The sequence below is a fragment of the Myotis brandtii genome, unplaced genomic scaffold (assembly GCF_000412655.1).
Source record: "Myotis brandtii unplaced genomic scaffold, ASM41265v1 scaffold517, whole genome shotgun sequence".
Taxonomy (NCBI): domain Eukaryota; kingdom Metazoa; phylum Chordata; class Mammalia; order Chiroptera; family Vespertilionidae; genus Myotis; species Myotis brandtii.
The window spans coordinates 1,684,059-1,702,788 of NW_005369706.1; the positions used below are offsets into that span (position 1 = coordinate 1,684,059).

An 18,730-nucleotide genomic window follows, 5' to 3' on the forward strand; every position below is an offset into this window, starting at 1 on the left:
CTCTCCGCCGAGCGCGCTCGTCCCTGTGCCCTTGGGCGACGCGTTTCAATTCCGTGGCCCTTTCTCGGTCCAGCTGCACTGGCTGCAAAAACTAACTTCTGCAGGTGCCTGCCACGCCCTCCTCCCCCCGCCCCCCAGATCTGCGAGAAAGAGGAGGGAGTGGAAAACCTAGAACCCGACTCCAGTTAGGCCTGGGGTCCTCCTGGGACCGGGAGAAAGCGGTTAGGGCGGACACCTGAACCGCCAGGTGCGTGCTCCGAGAGAGCGAACATCTGGGGAGGTGCAGGCCGAGGACAGGCGCCTCCGCCCTCCCCCCTGTGCCGAGGTTTTTTGCCAGCACTTGCGCCGGTGTGGTCAGTGGTCTGCGGGGGCTCACAGCTGGCCCCGTGGGCTCTGCGGGAGAGGCCTCCTCTCCAGGGACCCTGCTGCTGGGAGGTGATGGAGAAGTAGGTTTGAGGCAGGTGCCCAGATACTTAGCTCGAGGTGAAGTCCTGGGGGAGGATTTGTGACAGGAGCTAGAGAACAAGGAGGACCTCTGGTGAAGAGGATGCATTGGTGCCTTATACGTTAAAAGTGGAGCGGTACAGGGGCCAGAACTCAGAGGAGAAAACGAAAATGGACGTTTCTCTTTCTTGCTTTATTGGGAATTTTCCTTTCTTAGGAGATGTCTCTGAAAAGGAAACCTAAACTGGGACTCAGTCCAGGATGCTCCCGTGAGGCCCTGGGGCGTCTGGGGAATTTGTTCCCTTTCTGTGCATTGGGCTTAGGGTTCCCACCTACCTCTTTTGTCAAAGAGAAATGGCAAAAAAATAAACAGCTTGATATCTGTCATTACCCATCCTGGGATCTTGGGTTCTTGCAAATGTTGTTGGGTAGACATGAGTGAGCCAGAGTAGTTACCAAAGCTCTGTCAAGGAGCAAGGGACTCTGTGAAGTGTCATAGACTGTTTCTCTGTCATAAGACAGCAAGGCCTGTATCACAACACAGGTGGGACCTGTCCTGCTCTTAAGATGTCCAGAGAAAAGGAGAGCCCACACACCCAGTCCTGCCCACTGCTGGATTATTATGAAGAATTTTAAAAAACTTAAACCTCTTCTCTCGCCATCAAAAGAAGAGATCTGGCCCTGGCCGGTGTGGCTCAGTTAGTTGGAGCATCGTCTTGTACACCGATCGATGGTTCTCTATCACATGATTTGTGTTTCTTTTTCACATGGATGTTTCTTTCTCTCTCTCTCTCCCTCCCTCCCTCCCTCCCTCCCCCCTTCCTTCTTCCCTCCTGCCTCTCTCTCTTTCCAAAGTCAATAAGCATGTCCTTGGGTGAGGATCTTAAAACACACACACACACACACACACACACGAGATCTGTATAGAAATCGAAAACGTTTCTCTTTTTATTCATTGGTAGTATCATTCATTAGTCTTCCTTAACCAACACAAAACTATGTCCATGTTTTTAACTTTTCCCCAATGGCCATATTTCCTGTTTTCTTCACTTTTGTTTTGTTTCTGTTAGAAACAAAAGTGCTCTTGACACAAATACATGCTTTGGCTGGGACTTTTACGTATAGTAATAATTTCATTCTAAACTAATCAATGTGAATGGAATTTGTGGCAGAAAATCTTATAAGTGATTATATCCATTTTTGTTGGGTGCAAGTCTGTGTGCATTCCTTCCTGCATGTTTCCAGACTGTTTACTGTATTTTCAGTGGTTGGAATTAATGGATAGCTTTTGAATTTCCAGGATTGTTCCATTAGAACTTTATTTTTCTTAAATGAAGTTCTTGTAGCCTTCAGGGATATTCTATTTCTATCACAAGGTTCCCAAAATAGCCATTAGTGAGTTTGCTCTGTGGCACCTGTTCATTTCTTAGTTCCTGCAAGAAGCTTGGCTCAGGCTCAGTTGATTGGACTATATCAAGCTTTTAAAGTTCATCTTCCATCAAGCTCTTATTATCTAGTTCCATCTTTTATCCCTTGGCTGTCTCCCTAACTCCCTTAGGAATATCATCCCTTTCCATTTTCATGGGAACTGTTGATATGAATTTGTTCCAGGTCACAATTTGGGTTCGCAGCAAAAATGCTTTCAGAACAGACAGCAGCCCTAGGGCCAGGATGGGAGTCGATGAATGTCCAGCTGGATGGAGCAGAGCCCCAGGTGGAAAGGGGAAGCCAAGAGGAGGGGCCATGGAGAATGGCACCAGGGCCACTGGAACACCTGTGCTGTGACCTTGAAGAAGAGCCACAGTCCCTTCAGGAAAAGGGTGAGAGTCTGGAGGATGTGTGTGGGGGGAGCACAGTGCAGAGTAGTCTCCTAATCTCTGTTCAGAAAGTAGAGTTGAAAATCCCCAGTTGCCTTGAACTGAACAGCATAATCAATATCACAGCTAGTCCATTCTTCCTTGGCCCTGGTCACAGGAATACAAGGAGCTCCTGTATTCTGCATGCCACACAACTGGGTTTTCTCCATTTCTTACATAACCACTCCCTCCACATGCTGCAAGTGCATCTTAGTGGTACCAAATGTGGGAGACTAAGGAAGTGACAGCAACACTGATTACTATTGGAGAACACACCCAGTAAGATACACTTTACAAGATGAAAATTACATTTAAATAATATAAATTCATACCATAGCCACTGTGGTAGAGATGGATGACAGGAAAGATCTACTAAAAGCCACTCAATACCCTTACCGAACATTTTGAGCAAAGGTCTCTTCTACTATATTTCTGCATTTGAGTTTTACTAATGGGCATAGATATAGAAAAACCATGACCCTTAAGCCCCTCTAAAATGGGGCCTAGGCTCTTATTGGGAAAGGATGAATGGTACACCTCTAATGGTTCCTTTCTCCCCTCACCAGCTCAGTCGGCTCCCTGGGTTCCTGCCGTTCCCCAGGAGGGGAGCACCGGAGATTGGGAGATGGCAGCTGCACTTCTTGCAGCCGGATCACAGGTGGGCTGTGTGCTGCCTTTGGCCTCTCCCAGGGGCCTCATCACTGCTGCCTTTCTGTAAGCCTTAGCATCCTCCCACTGAATTGTTATTTCACATGATCACGAATAGTATGTTCATCTTAAACGAATAGATTCTATCCCTTTCCAAGAGGCTTAAGATATCCTTTAAAAATGAATGAAGATATAACAAGAAGAGGAGAATTCCTAGAAGTTGGGTGTGTTGTTGTTTTTATTAGATGGCTGTGCTATCCACAAAGAGATTTTAAGAACAATTCATTAATATTCTTTAAGAGATAAATTTGTGAAGATTAGGAAAAGAGAACCTGAAGGAAGCTTGGAAGAGCATAAAGTGGGCAAGATTGGGTGGATGATGGGGCATTTATGGCAAAGGGCAGGAAGAGACTAAGGCACGTGTGTAAGGCCATAATGCTAGTAAATGGCAGAGCTAGGAGTTATTTGGCTCCAGAATCTGGACTCCTAAACACCATACTATGCTGCCTCGGAATATAAGGATATGGCATGGTGGTGGGTGTGAGGGTGAATGTTTTATTTATATCCTTTTAAAAAAAATTTCTTTATTGATTATGGTATTACATATGTGTCCTTATCATATCTATATCATTTTGTGCTGATAGAAAAGGAGTGGTCAAGTGGAGGAAGGAGAGCATAATACACAATTTTTTCAATGGAAATAATAAGGCCGGTGAGAAGAGACTGGGCAGACACATACAGTTAAACAGAGAGAGCAATGATTTTCTGGTGTCTCCGACTTTTAGTCCCATTTGGGAGACTCCTCTGGAGACACTAACCTCACTTACTGACCATTACCTTTACCCCTCTCCTCATTTCCCCTTCACCCAGGGGCCTACCCAGGGGCCACTGGGTAATTATTTTTCCAGATATTCTCTTGCCCTCTCTCTTCTACTGCCCCATCCTTTTATATTGGGATCACATTTTTCTTAAGGAACAGCTGGTGACAGATGATGCTACATTTTGTTTCAGGGCCTGGTAACCATCAAGGATGTGTCACTGTGCTTCTCTCAGGAGGAGTGGCGGAGCCTGGACCCTTCTCAGACAGACTTTTATGGAGAATATGTCATGCAAGAAAACTGTGGGATAGTGGTCTCTCTAAGTAAGCATGATCTTCCCCAGCCACTAAAAGATTGTCCTCTGGGAGGATGAGCCCTGTGCTTTAGCATGTTGGATAGTGTCTATCAAGGGTTCTTCACTTGTCAGGGGATCTGTCTTCCTTCCACCAGAATAAGAGCACTAGGACTAATTCAAGGAGAATGGAAGTGAGGCATCATTTTTAAAGACAGCAGCAAAATAATGCTGAATCATGGAGAAAACTTTAGGCTCCTGTCAGTTGGGAATTTGCAGGTTCTTACAAAACAGAGAGCAGGACATCTAAGAGATAGAACTGAGTCCTTGGAAACTCAGAAACCATCTAGGGAAAGATGGGAGTTGGGGAGGGGGAGGGATGGAGAGATAGCTGTGTTAGAGCTAAATAAATGAAGTTGTGGCCAGAAAGGACACTTGGGTTGGAAATATTTGAAATATAAGTAGAAGAGAACACACACATTGGGGTATAGTGTGTGATTGTGATTTTCTGGGGGGGAAAAAAAGAAGAGCAACTTAAAAAATGGGAGGGGATGAGGAGGATGAAGCTTGTATCTGGCCTTCTTTTATCTAGAGTTCTAAGGAATAGTATAGGAAACAGCTTTTCTCAGAAATATAGAATTACCGTTGTACTAATTGACATCCCTATTTTCCTTTCCCATGGGCAGGATTTCCAATTCCTAAGCTGGACATGCTTTCTCAAGTAGAAGGAGGGGAGGAACAGTGGGTCCCTGACCCACAGGACTTAGAGGAGAGGGACATCCTGAGGGTAACATATACAGGTAAGAGCCTAGAGTGGACTTTCAGGCACGGCCTTCATCCCTCTTGGAATGTGATCATTCCATGTCCCTCTAATCCAGTGGTTCTCAACCTTCTGGCCCTTTAAGTACAGTTCCTCATGTTGTGACCCAACCATAAAATTATTTTCGTTGCTACTTCATAACTGTATTGTTGCTACTGTTATGAATTGTAATGTAAATATCTGATATGCAGGATGTATTTAGGTGACCCCTGTGAAAGGGTCGTTCGACCGCCAAAGGGGTCGCGACCCACAGGTTGAGAACTGCTGCTCTAATCCTTCCTCTGCCTTGGAGAGCTGTAGAATCGAAAGGTTTAGAGGTCTTTTTTTTTTCAAATGCAAGACAGTATAGCGGAAAGGTTTTAGAAGGCAGGTTTCTGGAGCTAAACTTTGTGGATTTGAATTCAGGACCTTAGAAAAGTGATTAACCTCTCTTTGGGTTCCTCACGTATACGTTATTGTGAGATTTAAATATGTTAACATAATAGAACAATACCACCAGGTACATAAAAAGCACTCAAGAAACACTAGTTGCTGCTATGACTGTTGGTGTTGGTGTTGTTCAACTTCCCACCTCTTACAGAAAGGGCTTCTGCAGTGTCTCTGGTATTGCTGACAGGTGGCCAGCTAGCCCGTGATGACTGCAGCACATTCCTTAACTCTCCATTTATGCTTAGGCAGGAAGATGGTAATTAATAGTAAAGATCAGTGGTAAAGTAAGTAACAGTAATAAATAAATAATCACAATAGCACAGACCATTTACTAAGTGGTTACTATGTGCAGGTACTGTGCTATCTTATAATTATTTACATTTTACAAAAGAAATGAAGACTAACAGAAATTAAGTAGGAAAGCTGAGATTCAAAATTAGGTAGTCTGTCTCCTAAGCCTAGGCTTCTAACTTCTACACCTCTTGCACTGTCTTATACAACATTACAATCTGTTCTCTCAGTCCTTGTTGGGTGAGGTTTAGGCCCTAACAGATATCATATAACCTCACCTGTGACTTGGGTCCTGAGGTCCTCTCTGGTGACTCCCATCTTGGGGTGGGTATTTTCCCTTCTCCACAGGAGATGGAAGTGAGCATGAGGGGGATACCCCTGAACTAGAAGCAGAACCTCCCAGAATGTTATCTAGTGTGTCTGAAGATACTGTTCTCTGGAACCCGGAGCAGGAGGAGAGCTGGGATTCCATGCCCAGAAGCTCCAGAGGAATGCTCCTGGGCCCACCATTTCTTCAGGAAGAGAGCTTCTCAAGTCTTCTGTGTAGCACAGAGATGGATTCCCTGTTAAGACCACACACATGCCCCCAATGTGGGAAACAGTTTGTGTGGGGCTCCCACCTTGCCAGGCACCAGCAAACTCACACCGGGGAGAGGCCCTATAGCTGCCTCAAGTGTGAAAAGAGCTTTGGGCGAAGACATCACCTGATCCGGCACCAGAAAACCCACATGCACGACAAGCCCAGCAGGTGTTCTGAGTGTGGCAAGAATTTCCGATGCAGCTCCCATCTGGCCAGCCACCAGAGAATGCATGCGGAAGGCAAATCCTGCAAAGGCCAAGAAGCTGGAGAGAGCCCTGGGGCTAGGAAACGGCAGCACACCCCACCGGTGCCAAAGTGCCACGTGTGCACTGAGTGTGGGAAGAGCTTTGGCCGACGGCACCACCTGGTGAGACACTGGCTAACCCACACTGGGGAGAAGCCCTTCCAATGCCCTCGCTGTGAGAAGAGCTTTGGCCGTAAACATCACCTGGACAGGCACCTGCTGACCCATCAGGGACAGAGTCCCAGGAGCAGCTGGGACAGAGGGACATCTGTCTTCTGATTTCTGTTTTTGCTGTAGCTGTGGTCACATCTATCAGCTGGTGCTGCCAGGAGTCTCTGCCAGAGCTGCCCCTCTCCTGCCCCCGATGGCCAGGATCATGAGCCCTGGCCTCATCCCTAGAAAGATGAGGTTTCAGCATGGGCCAGAGCATTTTTCACCACTTCTGTGAGATACCACATAAAATAGAGTTCTTTGGGCAAAATTTTTGGGAAACAATGCTTACTACATGGGCTGATATTCAGCCTGAGCCCATTCTCAAGGGTACAGTGGTACCAGCGGTTTATGGCTGAGGTCCATTCTGATGTGATTGGAGCCTATGCCATACCACTTGTTAAATATTTTTAGTATCACCACTGTATACTATAACTCTTATATTCTCTTTACATTATATATGGAGAGAGAGAAAGACCATGTTGGCATATTAAAGGCTCTGAAAATGTATGCAGTAAAGCAAATTTTAAGCCTCTTAATGCAATGTTTCCTAAATGTATTTGACCTCAGTATTCTTTCTATCTCACATCCCACAGAACTGGTGACTCCATGAAACGCTCTGATAACACTGGGTTAGAGTAATGAGGAAACAGAAAAGAGACCCCTTTTTTATCCAAGTGAAAGCTGAAGGGCAGATCTCATTCCTGTGTGGGTCCATCACCTTTTCCCCAATCATCCAAATATACATCCACACCTCTCAACCCCACCTGATGAAAAATAGAAATAATAACCTTTTCACCCATGATTCCTAGTCCTTTATCCTGCACATATGTATATCCAGCTGAGAGATCATACTACCATGCTAAGAGATGGACCTTATACTCCCAAGTAATCCAGACTCACACAGAAGAAAAAACTTCATCTCCTTGGACAGTCCCCCTCTTCTCTTGACTGTGTCTTTATGTGTCGATGTGTATCTGTGTGCAGGGTCTTTGAAGAGAGCATGCAAAGTGCAAACTGTAAAAGCTAGATTTTCTAGGGACTGTGTTCTGGTGATGAGGGTAGTGGGGATTTTATGGGGTTTTTGTTTTGTTTCAAGATAGGAAGTAAGCTGATCTATTAAGGGAGCCCTAGTGGAAAGGATTATGTGATGGGTAGTGTTGTGGAAATTGAGGTATAAAGACTTCTTGAATGTCACTGAGATCAAGACAAGTGGATATATATTCCATGTCCGAATCTCTGGGCCACAGATTCTTTTTGCTTGGGGGGAGAGAGAAAGAAACATCCTCAGTGAGGTGGGCTCTTTCTTGTTGATTTCAAGCAAGATGCATATAGAAGCTTTATGCTGAGTGAGGGTTTTTTGTTTTTGTTGTGTGGTGTGTTTCCTTGTCTTGTTTTAAGTGCTGAGAAATTAGGGCAGGAATCACAGTGCTTACAGGTTGTTTTCATTACTCTTGTTTGACTTTGATGGCCTCATCAAGGGGGCAGAGTTATTCTTGAGGATCTTATTCTCTCCGAAACGGAACTTTAGGGGAAATGGCTGTGGTTTAGTTTTGCAGCTGATGCAGGGTAATGAGCTTTCCAATTGGTTTTCCTCACAATTCTGGGAAAGTGTCCATGCTAAGACTCTTAACTCCAGGACTTGCATAATATTCTAGCATCTGTGCGTTGATGAGTTGATCATTGTTTCTCTTTATTGATGATGTGTTAATACCAGTGTTATAATTTAAAAATTATCTTGTATGTAAGAGCAGTTTGGGGTTAGGGAGGGAGAGGCGTGGAGAGGAGCAAAGAGGATGAAAGTCAGTATTTTTCTCTTTAATGCTTAAATTCTGGTTTTTCCTTAATAGACTTATCTTTCAACCACAATTGGTGGAATTAACCAGAGAGGTGATAAAGTGAGCTGCAACAGTCTAATTTCATGACTGTCCCATTTGCTTAGGGAACATGGGGTGAATCACAGCTCCTCAGAGCCCTGGACCCGTATGGACTTGAAAATAAGGTCATTTTGCTGAATGGGCTTCTTAGAGTGGATATGACTTGATCAGCCCAGTCCCTGCCTTCTGCTGCTCAGAGCAGTCTTCCTTCTTTGCCTGGAATGCACTTCTCTTGCTTGTATTGATATGACTAGAGCAAAATGGCCAGTCCTTTGTAAGGTGCCTTGTTCTAGGTTCTCATAGACAGGAGTGTTCTAGGAGCAGTATTAGGAGATGCCCCAAGGAATAGAAAAGTATTGCCTTCCAGTAGTAAAACTGGACTATGCCATTTCTTTTACCCTCCCACTCTGCCTCATTCATTCATGCAAATCAGCTCTATTAAGCAGTGGTTCAGAACCTGTTTTGGATCACATACTGTTTTGAAGATCTGATAAAAACCAGGAACTCATTTTTGAAAAAATATACATTAGCAATTCACTCAGTTTTTCATACACATTTAGTCTACCCATGGAATCACTTAAACTGGGGTCAAAGAAAGGTCATTATAGTATATTTATGTCAAGAAGTACAAGGCAATGGTCACTAAATATTTTAAGGAATAAGATATCAGAGGCAGTAGGATATAAGAATAGTCTGGTCTATAATGACTAGAAGGGTATTGCTTACAATCTAATCTACTCTATTTTTTTCTTAAAGATACGGTATGCTAACAAATCCAGCTCCTCACAAACATTGTTTTAAAGACTTGTAGGAGGTGACTCTCCATACTATCAGATCACACTCTTAATAATTAGATGTTAACCTCCAGCCTTTAATCTGTTTTAGTAATTGTAAGGCTAGAAAGTGAAGCCCCTAAAGTGTAGGTGCAGTCATAGCACCCAACTGAAAGGCATCATGGAGTCTAAGGGTCTTCTGCAGAAGGGGCATCCCTTTAGGTCATTTCCGGTGTACCACTCTTCTTCTCTACCTCGGTCCAACACCACTTCCTTTGGACAAAAAATAAAATAAGCAACAGCCATCATATGGGCAAGTAGATTTGAATGATTCTTCCCACAGGGAATCAGCCTCAAACTCCCATCTTCCAACTGCCTCTGCCACATGTCCATCCTAACTGCTTTAAATAAAAAATGTCTCTGTGTTCTCTCTGGGCAAAATGTAAAATAGGGAAGTCCCATATAAGAAACCTGTTACCTTTTCCCCTCTGTGGTACCTCTATTCAGGGCGCAGGTGTCTTCCCCTTTGCATCCCATCAAAGTATCTGTAAAGAATCCCTTACACAGGAGAATGTGACCCAAAGTGTTAGCTTTACCCAGATCTGTTTACATTTTAAGTGTTCTGATATCTGATAGTGGAAGTGGAAGGAAAATCTTTTCCCCTGTTAAAATGATGTTATGCCTTTAGGGAGCTGAAGGGGTGATATAATTTGGGACAAAATCCTTCCCTTTCCAGCACTTGTGCAATCAAACTGCTGTTATCTATTTATATCAAGGACAGGGTGAGCCCTGACGCAGAACCATAGGTACCAGAAGATAGGTTCTTTCCATCTCTGGATGGGAGTGCGTGGGACTAGGCAGTAACAGAAAAGTAAAATCTATTCTCTTAGACCCCCTAGAGATCCTGAGCTGGCAAAATTTCTTTCTTTTCCCTGGAATGCTCTAATAGGCCTACGCTCTCAAAATGTGTGATCATTAGTCCAGCAGCATCAATATCATCTGGCAGCTTGTTTTAGAAATGCAAATTCTCAGGCTCCACCCCAAACACACTGAATCAGAAACTAGGGATGGGGTAATGCAGGGGAGCCCAGCAATTAGTCTTTTAGCCTGTCTTCCTGGATCTCTGAGGTATGCTAATGTTTAAGAACCTCTGGCTCAGAGATTCAAATTCCATTTCAATCAGCGGTACAGCACCCACTTCAAATGGGGAAAGAGGGGATCTTTACATATGTTGTCAGATTGATTTTCTGCAACCTCTCCAAGCTAGTTGTTTTTCGGTTCTGTTCCTCTTGAGTTCCAAGGCCTTCCTTCACTCTTTAATCAATGAAAGGACTGGGTCAGTCACCAGTTTCAGAAACTGGTGGGGCAACTACCACGTTGCTGTGATTGATTGGGGCTGGAGCTTCTAAAGTGGACACAGGATTTGTAGGTCCAAAAATCTGAAAGGACAAAAGGAACAGACACACCAAAGAGGGGAAATCCAATGTAAAGCTGAAAAACTGACAACCAAGGAAATGATCCTCCTTTGCTAGTTATCTGGTCCTTTTCTGGGCCTAATAGTTGCCCTGGAGGCAGACTAGGTGAACATTCAGCACAGAGGTAGGGAGTAAAGCCAACTGTCCCAAGCCCTTAACCCAGGTTTTCCAACTTCAGAATGCATTGGAGAACAATAAGGTGCTATGCAAGGAATTTCTAACCAGGATTTAGTCTACTGTATGGGCAAGGGCAGCAGAGCATCAGGGAGCCCTGAGGACATAAGAGGGAACCAGGCTCATTTAGTAAGATGTGACTCCAGGGAGATTTGAACCCAGACTCTACTAGGTAGAGGTTGTAACCCATTAAGCCATGGCACCTATGTCAAAAATGCATTCTCCTGCCCTGGTCAGTGTGGCTTAGTTGGTTGGGCACAGAAAGGTTGCCAGTTCGATTCCCAGTCAGGGCACATGCCTGGGTTGTAAGCTCGATCCCTACAGGGGATCGTGCAGGAGGCAGTTGATTGCTGTTACGCTCTCACATCAATGTTTCTCTCTCTCCTCCCTTTCCCCCTTTCTCTCAAAATCAGTAAAAAAAAAAAAAAAAAAAAAAAATTTTTAAAAATTTTCTTTTAAAAAAAAACAAAATTCCCCTATTTTAAAATTTTTTTTTTTTAAAAAACACAACATTCTCCTACTTTGAAGATTCTGTCCAATTCAGGCTTCAGGAAGGGATCGTTACCTCCTCCAGCTCCTCTCCTAGGCCTGCTCATGAGGACAGGCTGAAATGAAAGTTGCAAACCTGCCACCCCTATGGGAATCTCCAAGGCCAAAAGGTTAGAATGAACCTACCTCTTTGGGGGAGGTGATCAGCCCCTCTCCCCTAAGGCAGAAAAAAGCTTGGCTACTGCTTTCTTCAGCTCCAGACCTCAGGCTCTCTCCCTCTTTCCCTTCTTGTCAGCACTTCCTTATTCCCAATAAAAGGAGCTCATCCCCCACTCTTTTTTAAAGGACATGTTTTATTTATTTATTTATTTATTTATTCATTTATTTATTTATTTATTTTAAAATTTTATTTTAGAGAGAGAGGGAGAAACATCAATGTGAGAGTGAAACATCGATTCGCTGCCTCCACACACGCTGACCTGGGACCGAACCCACCACCTGGGTATGTGCCCTGCCTGGCAGGGAGGGAATCAAACCTACAACCTTTTGGTATATGGGACAACGTTCCAATCAACTGAGCCACACTGGCCAGGGGAGTTTCCTACACTCTTAACTCCCACTTCTCTTTTTCAGATTGATTGGTTTGGTTCGGTATTTTGCTTTGTTTTGTCTGGGAAATACCACACCTTCCTGAGGGTGTTTGTTCTTCCCAATCCCTGTCTTCCTTCCATCATAGTTCCTCTCTCTTGTCCAGTTTCTTTTCTATCAGCCTTAAGCCTACTAAGCAGGGTCCATTCCATATACTTCCCACTTTCTTTTCTCAAATTCTTGGCTTGGCTATAGCAGCTCAGCTGCCATCTCACCATTCTGCATCTCTCTCTCTCATATCCGGACTTGGCCAAAGTTGCTGGTACTGTCAACTCCATTCCCTACAGGCTCTTCTTCCCTTGATGTAACTTTTTACTTTTCACTATTTTGATTTACTCAGTCCCTTTTTATCTCTTGTGGCTCCTGAGAACTAGTTCCAATTCTACAAGCCATTTTTTGAGCTCTTCGCTGCATGGTAGGCACTGGCTGTTCCAGGCCTGGGAGATTGTGATCATGGACCTGTACTCAGCATGTTCCTCAGCGGAGCCCTCTCCTGCCATCACTTTCCTGTCATGCCTCATGACACTGCGCCAAGGTGCTCTTTTCCAGGAAGCATTGTGGGTATATGCCTACTTGCCATCCAGCCCAATTGCTCCGTGCCTGCCAGATTTCTAGCAATTGTCTGACTTAATTCCCTCAGATGGACTGTGAACTTCCCACAGATTACTCAGCGAAGGACCTTCGTCTGTATCCTTAGGGATCTATAATACGCTCTTTATGATCCCTGTCATTGAATAAAGAATGTATTGACTCAGTCACTGACTTCCTTTGTTGGTCCTCTTCTCTACTCTCCCCCCATTCTCAGCAATTCAGTCCTGATTAAAAAAACAACACAAAAACTGCAATAGAGTAGGGACCTGAGACAGATCAGGGAAATCCCAGGGGAAGTAGGGCAGCCATGTGTAAGTCCCCTCACTGTCCTTCCTGAAATATAAACCTTCAAGGCATCACAACATAGGCCTCTCTGCCTCCCTCCTGAAGTCCTGGCTCCCAGATGTCACTCCCCAGTCGGGGATTCAACTCATCTTGGAGACTGAGGTAGCAGAGCATAGAGCTGGGCCAGGCTTAGGGGGAGGCCAGGTCAGGTGAGTGAGGGCTTAGGGCACAAATTTAAGGAAGCCCTTGGTCTCGGTTATTCAAGTGCCAAGTCTCCTCTTGGGAGACCCTTAGAGTGCTGAGCCCTTAAAACTTAGACAGCCGAGTCTGGAACCAGCTGGTGGTGGTGACTGCAAAATGACCCCCCAGGCAAATTCACAATATTTGGTGATTTGGGGGGAGCCAGAGGAAATGCACACAGATGGGGTTAGGTACGAACTGGTCCACCAGATGCATTCACTTTAGAGGGTGAAGAGGTCGGGCATCTGGCAGGTTATGAAGAATATAGAGTAAGAAATAGTGTGGGAGAAAATATGGAAAGTTGGCAGGGGAGAAACCACCAGTCTTTGACCCACTGACATGGCCTTCCAGCCCTGGGGCTTCACTGGGGCAGAGAGAGGGAACCGCTTGGCAGGCCTTGGCACAACCCAAAGGCTTTGCTCTTCCTGCGTGGGAGTTGCCTTGAAGAGCTTCATGCCTACTGTTTGGGGGGCTGCTTCCCCTCTGCAGCTTTCCCAACACCAGCCAGACTGTTGTGTTGCCTGCCTCCATGCTTCATATTTTTCCTATTTTCTTGCAGTTCACTCTCACTCTTCCTTAGTCACTTGGAATAAAACTTTTGACTAGTCTGGTCTTTCCCCTAACTAAAAGGGGGAGGAGGGAAGGACTTGATAAAAGGGGGAGGAGAAACATAGCTGTGATTGTTCATGGAGGTGCCTGTTCTCTTAGCCAGCTTCAGTGGACTGCTGAAGGCCTGACTTCCTTCTTACTCTCAGATCACTGCCTTTCCCAGGCTCATCCAAGGCCTCACACTGACACCTCCCTCCCCTCAGTCTTCAGTTCCTCTCTTCCAAGTCCTTTCCTGACATGTGCCCCTATATTAATTTCCAAAACAACCTATCTTCCTGTCCTTGCTAGGCACTTAGATTTTGGCTGGAAAAACCTCCAGCCCAACCAGACAGCCTTGCCATGTTAGAGTTCCCCAGAGGGGGAGAAAGAACACGTGAACTCTATTGCTTTGAGAACACTGACAAATGGAAATGTTCACATGTTCTGAAAACACCTCTCCACAATGTGTTTGAGAACATCCTGCAAGAAACCACTAAATCAGGGGTCCTCAAACTTTTTAAACAGGGGGCCAGTTCACTGTCCCTCAGACCGTTGGAGGGCCGGACTATAGTTAAAAAAAAAAACTATGAACAAATTCCTATGCACACTGCACATATCTTATTTTGAAGTAAAAAAACAAAACGGGAATAAATACAATATTTGTATTTGCATGTGGCCCGTGGGCCCTAGTTTGAGGACCCCTGCACTAAATCATTAAAACATTCAGTGTAGAATGAATTCTAAACTTCTGACCTTTACCTACATAAAAAAGATGTTCGTAGAGTTAAAGAGTAGATGGTGAGGCCCCATTCAACATTTATAATTGTAGTGAAGAGAGCACTGAAGTTACTATTAAAAGTTCATTTCTAGCCCTAACCACTTTGGCTCAGTGGATAGAGCATCGGCCTGCGAACCAAAGGGTCCCAGGTTCGATTCCGGTCAAGTGCATGTACCTCCCTGACCCGGGCCCTGGTCAGGGGACGTGCAGGAGGCAACCAATGGATGTACACATCGATATTTCTGTCTTTCCCTGTCTTCCACTTTCTCTAAAAATCAATGGAAAAACATCTTTGGGTGAGGATAAAAAAAAAAAAGTCAATTTCTAAATTCTACATTTTCTAAACATTAGCTTTTTCACTTAAGATCTAAGAGATTGAGATGAAGGTGAAATTAAATAATGCATGCAAAAGCACAATCATCTTATAAACAAAAAAGCTGTAATTGATGATTACATGGACATTTCTACACAATTTATATGATTCTGAAAACAAATACAAAAAAGTTATAATAAAAAGTCTAATTTCTGTGTCTCTTCTACAATTCCCATCACCTTCCCCTCACAACAGAGGACCAGTTTTTTTGTGTATCCTTTCAAGTTTCTTTATACAATACAAAGAAATACATTTTCCTTCATTGGTATGGTCGTCTTGATTTTTTCCCCCCACTTAATGTATCTCGGGGAGCTTGTCATAATAATACATAGAGAATCTCCCTTTTTTCTTACAGCTTCATGCTATTTTACTGGAGGGAAGCTTCATGCTTTAACCAATCTCCTCATGCTATTTAGATTATTTCCTTTTTGTTGTTGTTGCTGCAATGCTGCACTAAATACATTGAACACAAATATTTTCACCAATGCACTAATATCTAAAAGATAAATTCCCAAGTGTAGTTCAGCTGGGTCAAAGGATATCTGAATTTGCAATTTGGAAAGCCAAATTCCCTCTATTGGGGTGGCAGAGATTTACACTCCCACTAACACTGTATGTGAGTGCTGGTTTCCCCACAGCCTCACCAATGGAGTAGGTTCCTAAACATTTTTGGATTTATTAAAATTATTGTTTAATGTGCATTTCTCTTAGGAGTAAAATTGCACATTTTTCATGTTTTTAAAGGCCATTTGTATTTTGTTAACTTTTTTTCAATAACCATTGAATATTTGATGCTAGAGAGCATTTAAGGTTCATTACAACTCTAAAGTCCAACAATTTTCTTTTTTTTTTTTTAAAGTCCAACAATTTTCCGATCATCATTGCACTGGGCTGTTGAGATAAAAGGGAAGCAAAGAATTGAGGTCACGGATGTTCCATTTACTCTGACTAAAGTTAAATACCCAAATATGCCACTATATTGTGAGCAATGAAAAGTGGGAATTATGTTTTATCCATCTTTCTTCCCAGCAAAAGGCCCAGCATATTGCAGGACTTAGTCATAGTGAACACTAGTGATGAGATCAGCTATTCTTGGGAATTCCTTTCACAGAAGTACCCAGCTAGGATTAGGATCTAGATAATCTTGATAGCCTGCCAATGAGTTAAGGTTATTTCTTCTATTTCATCAGAGCACAGCCACCCTAAAGCTTAATGAAAAAATAATCGGAAATGATCATTGCTAGTTATATAAGATCAGGGTCTGTCATTTAATAAATTTGGTAAGTTTACTAATAAATGAAGAAATCATAATATAAACAGAACAGAAGTGTGATGTTCTTAAGAAATCTAGAAAACAAATTGTTACCAGTGTTCTTTCCTACCAATCTTAGGGGAAAAGATGTCCTAATTCTAGACCATCTGGTTCTTTAGGTAAAAATAACTGGGACTATAAAGGGGCAATACATGTGGCTATCATAAGAACACTTGATTAAGTTTGTTCTAATTGTGTTTCTCACTGCCTCTTTTAGATGGCTCTCTAGTCTTTTTTCTTTAAATTTTTATATTTCAATTACAATACAATTCAATATTACTATATAATAGTTTCAGGTGTGTAGCAGGGTGGTTAGGTATTTATATAATTTATGAAGTGGTCCCCCTGATAAGTAGTACCCACCTGGCACCCCATACATAGTTATTACAGTATTATTGACTATATCCCCTCTGCTGTACTCCACAGCCCCATGACTATTTTGTAACTACCAATTTGTACTTCTTAATCTCTTCAGATGGCTCCCTATTCTGATTCTGTTTCTGCTTGCTTCATTCTGCTGCTCACAGACAATGTAAGAGCACATATGCCTAATTACAGCAGGGGGAAATTTTAAAGTTCAAATCATCTATGAATGAGATATCAGACTCTTCTGGGAAAAGCTGGGTTTGGCATACTCTGCAACAAGCTCTCCAGGTTGTTCTCACACTTTCCCACCTCTCACCTTCACTCACTTCTTTTCAGAATAAAAAGCACCTCCAAGGTGCTTCCCTTTCCCCCCACTCCTTTGGCTTCAGCTGGAAACATCATTTCCCTGAATCAACTACTCTGCTGTTTCCCTTCCTAGCAACCCTCTATCCCGCAAGGCTTCTTCCAAAACCTTGGAATATCTGGATAGTGTTCCAATGAACTGAGCTACCTGGCAAGGGCTCCCTAGGAATCATTTCTGTGTCCTGTCATGGCCTATGGCATGAGAACTACCCCCATCTATTCTTAACTCCCACATTCAGAACTAAAAGGAATCATACATTTGCTCCGTATTTTATATATAGTGCTCAATACATGTTGTTTTTTCGGAAAAGCAAAAGAACTAGCTATTCATTATCTAACCTTCCCCATCTCCTTGTATTTCTGATATGCATTCTATAAATCTGAATAGTTTACTCTCTAGGAGTTGGTACTTTCCCAGTTGAAAATTCCCTTATTGAATTTTGTCAATCAAAGCATATGTGATATTTAAGTCCTTCTTATTCTACTGACACTTAAAATCATCCTAGTTCAATACCAATCTTTCTTTCTTTCTTTCTTTCTTTCTTTCTTTCTTTCTTTCTTTCTTTCTTTCTTGCTTTCTTTCTTTCTTCTTTTCTCTCTTTCTCTCTCTTCTTTCTTTTTTTTTAAAAAATATATTTGTATTGATTTTAGAGAGGTTTCTCAGAGAAGGAAACCATGGCCATGAATGGTTAAGTAGTAATTCAGCTAAGGTCCGAGTGGCAGAACTTTGACTAGAACCTGGTCTTATTAAGTACTGATCCAGCAGTTTTCTGCTATAGCACATTATCACTCCATCAAGAATTGTTTATACTCGTTTAACTCTCAGTGATGAGACAGACCTGCCCTGTGCCAAGCCCTGTGCTAGATGCTTCACACACACTCATTTACCGGAGGATTAACATATAAAACATTTTAAAAATTATCATCAGGGCAAAAATCTAGAAAGCCATTTACAATCAATTCTGGGAGAAGGGACTTTTTCCTAAAAGGAATTTCAGGTACGAACACTTTGGGTCAGTGAGACCACTCAACTTAAAGGCTGTCTCCTCTTGCCCCAATGATTTCTCCACTTCTCTCCTTACCTGCCCTCGCCCCCAAACTCAATATGGAGTTGCTAGGGTGTCTAACATTAATTCAATACTTCTGTCTAATACCATGAATTACTGGTTTTCTTCTACCTGTTTTCTTTTGAAAGGCATGTTCCGGGGTCCTGTAGCAGGAACAGACTCTCAATGACTTTACCTCCCCTCACCTCACATGTCCCTGCTACAAGGTCTCACCTCCACAACCCCACCCCGCCCCCCAGGGGATAAAGAGGAAACAGACACAATATGGTGATTTGAAAGGTCTTGTGAATAGTTTGTCCATTTCCATGAGTGTGAGAGCGGCTCTAATTGGAACCCTATGGGGAAAGGCTTCTGTGCCTGGAGGAAGGGAAGTTGCTCCCACACCAGGGATTCCCGCTGGCTGCCAAGGGCTTTCAGATGCTGCGGCAGTCTGAGCGAGCAGCCCTTGGGCCCGTTCTAACCGAAGCTGACCTCGGGATGGTCCGCCTTCCCGGCTTCCCGGGCTCCTGCTTCTTCTCCTCCCTGGGCCTCTTCTCTCGGGACCGAGGCCTGTCTTTCACGGGCCTTCCTCTGCCCCTGTCCATCACCTTGGCCCTCGTGCCCTCCTTGGCTCTGGAGCGCACCTGGCCCCGGACTCTCGGCCTCAGCCTCCTCAGGGCGCTGTTCACCCTGGCGTTGCGTCTCCAAACTTCCCGGGCC

The 18,730-nt window shown here is 43.7% G+C and overlaps 1 protein-coding gene across 1 annotated transcript; it reads left to right on the forward strand.

Annotated features, from left to right (window-relative positions):
* The first annotated feature begins 2,055 nt into the window (after positions 1-2,055).
* On the forward strand, positions 2,056-9,710 carry ZNF641 (zinc finger protein 641). Its single transcript, XM_005877368.2, has 5 exons — positions 2,056-2,264; positions 2,867-2,958; positions 3,960-4,089; positions 4,745-4,858; positions 5,947-9,710. Exons 1-5 carry the CDS (start codon positions 2,081-2,083, stop codon positions 6,699-6,701), a joined length of 1,275 nt encoding a protein of 424 aa, XP_005877430.1. The 5' UTR covers positions 2,056-2,080; the 3' UTR covers positions 6,702-9,710.
* The last annotated feature ends 9,020 nt before the right edge of the window (positions 9,711-18,730 follow it).

Excerpts from the sequence above, each read along its gene's own strand:
- ZNF641 (XM_005877368.2), top strand. The coding sequence starts at position 2,081 with ATGCTTTCAGAACAGACAGCAGCCCTAGGGCCAGGATGGGAGTCGATG. Across the intron at positions 2,265-2,866 it reads ACAGTCCCTTCAGGAAAAGG|CTCAGTCGGCTCCCTGGGTT; the intron begins GTGAGAGTCTGG and ends TCCCCTCACCAG. Across the intron at positions 4,090-4,744 it reads TGGGATAGTGGTCTCTCTAA|GATTTCCAATTCCTAAGCTG; the intron begins GTAAGCATGATC and ends TCCCATGGGCAG.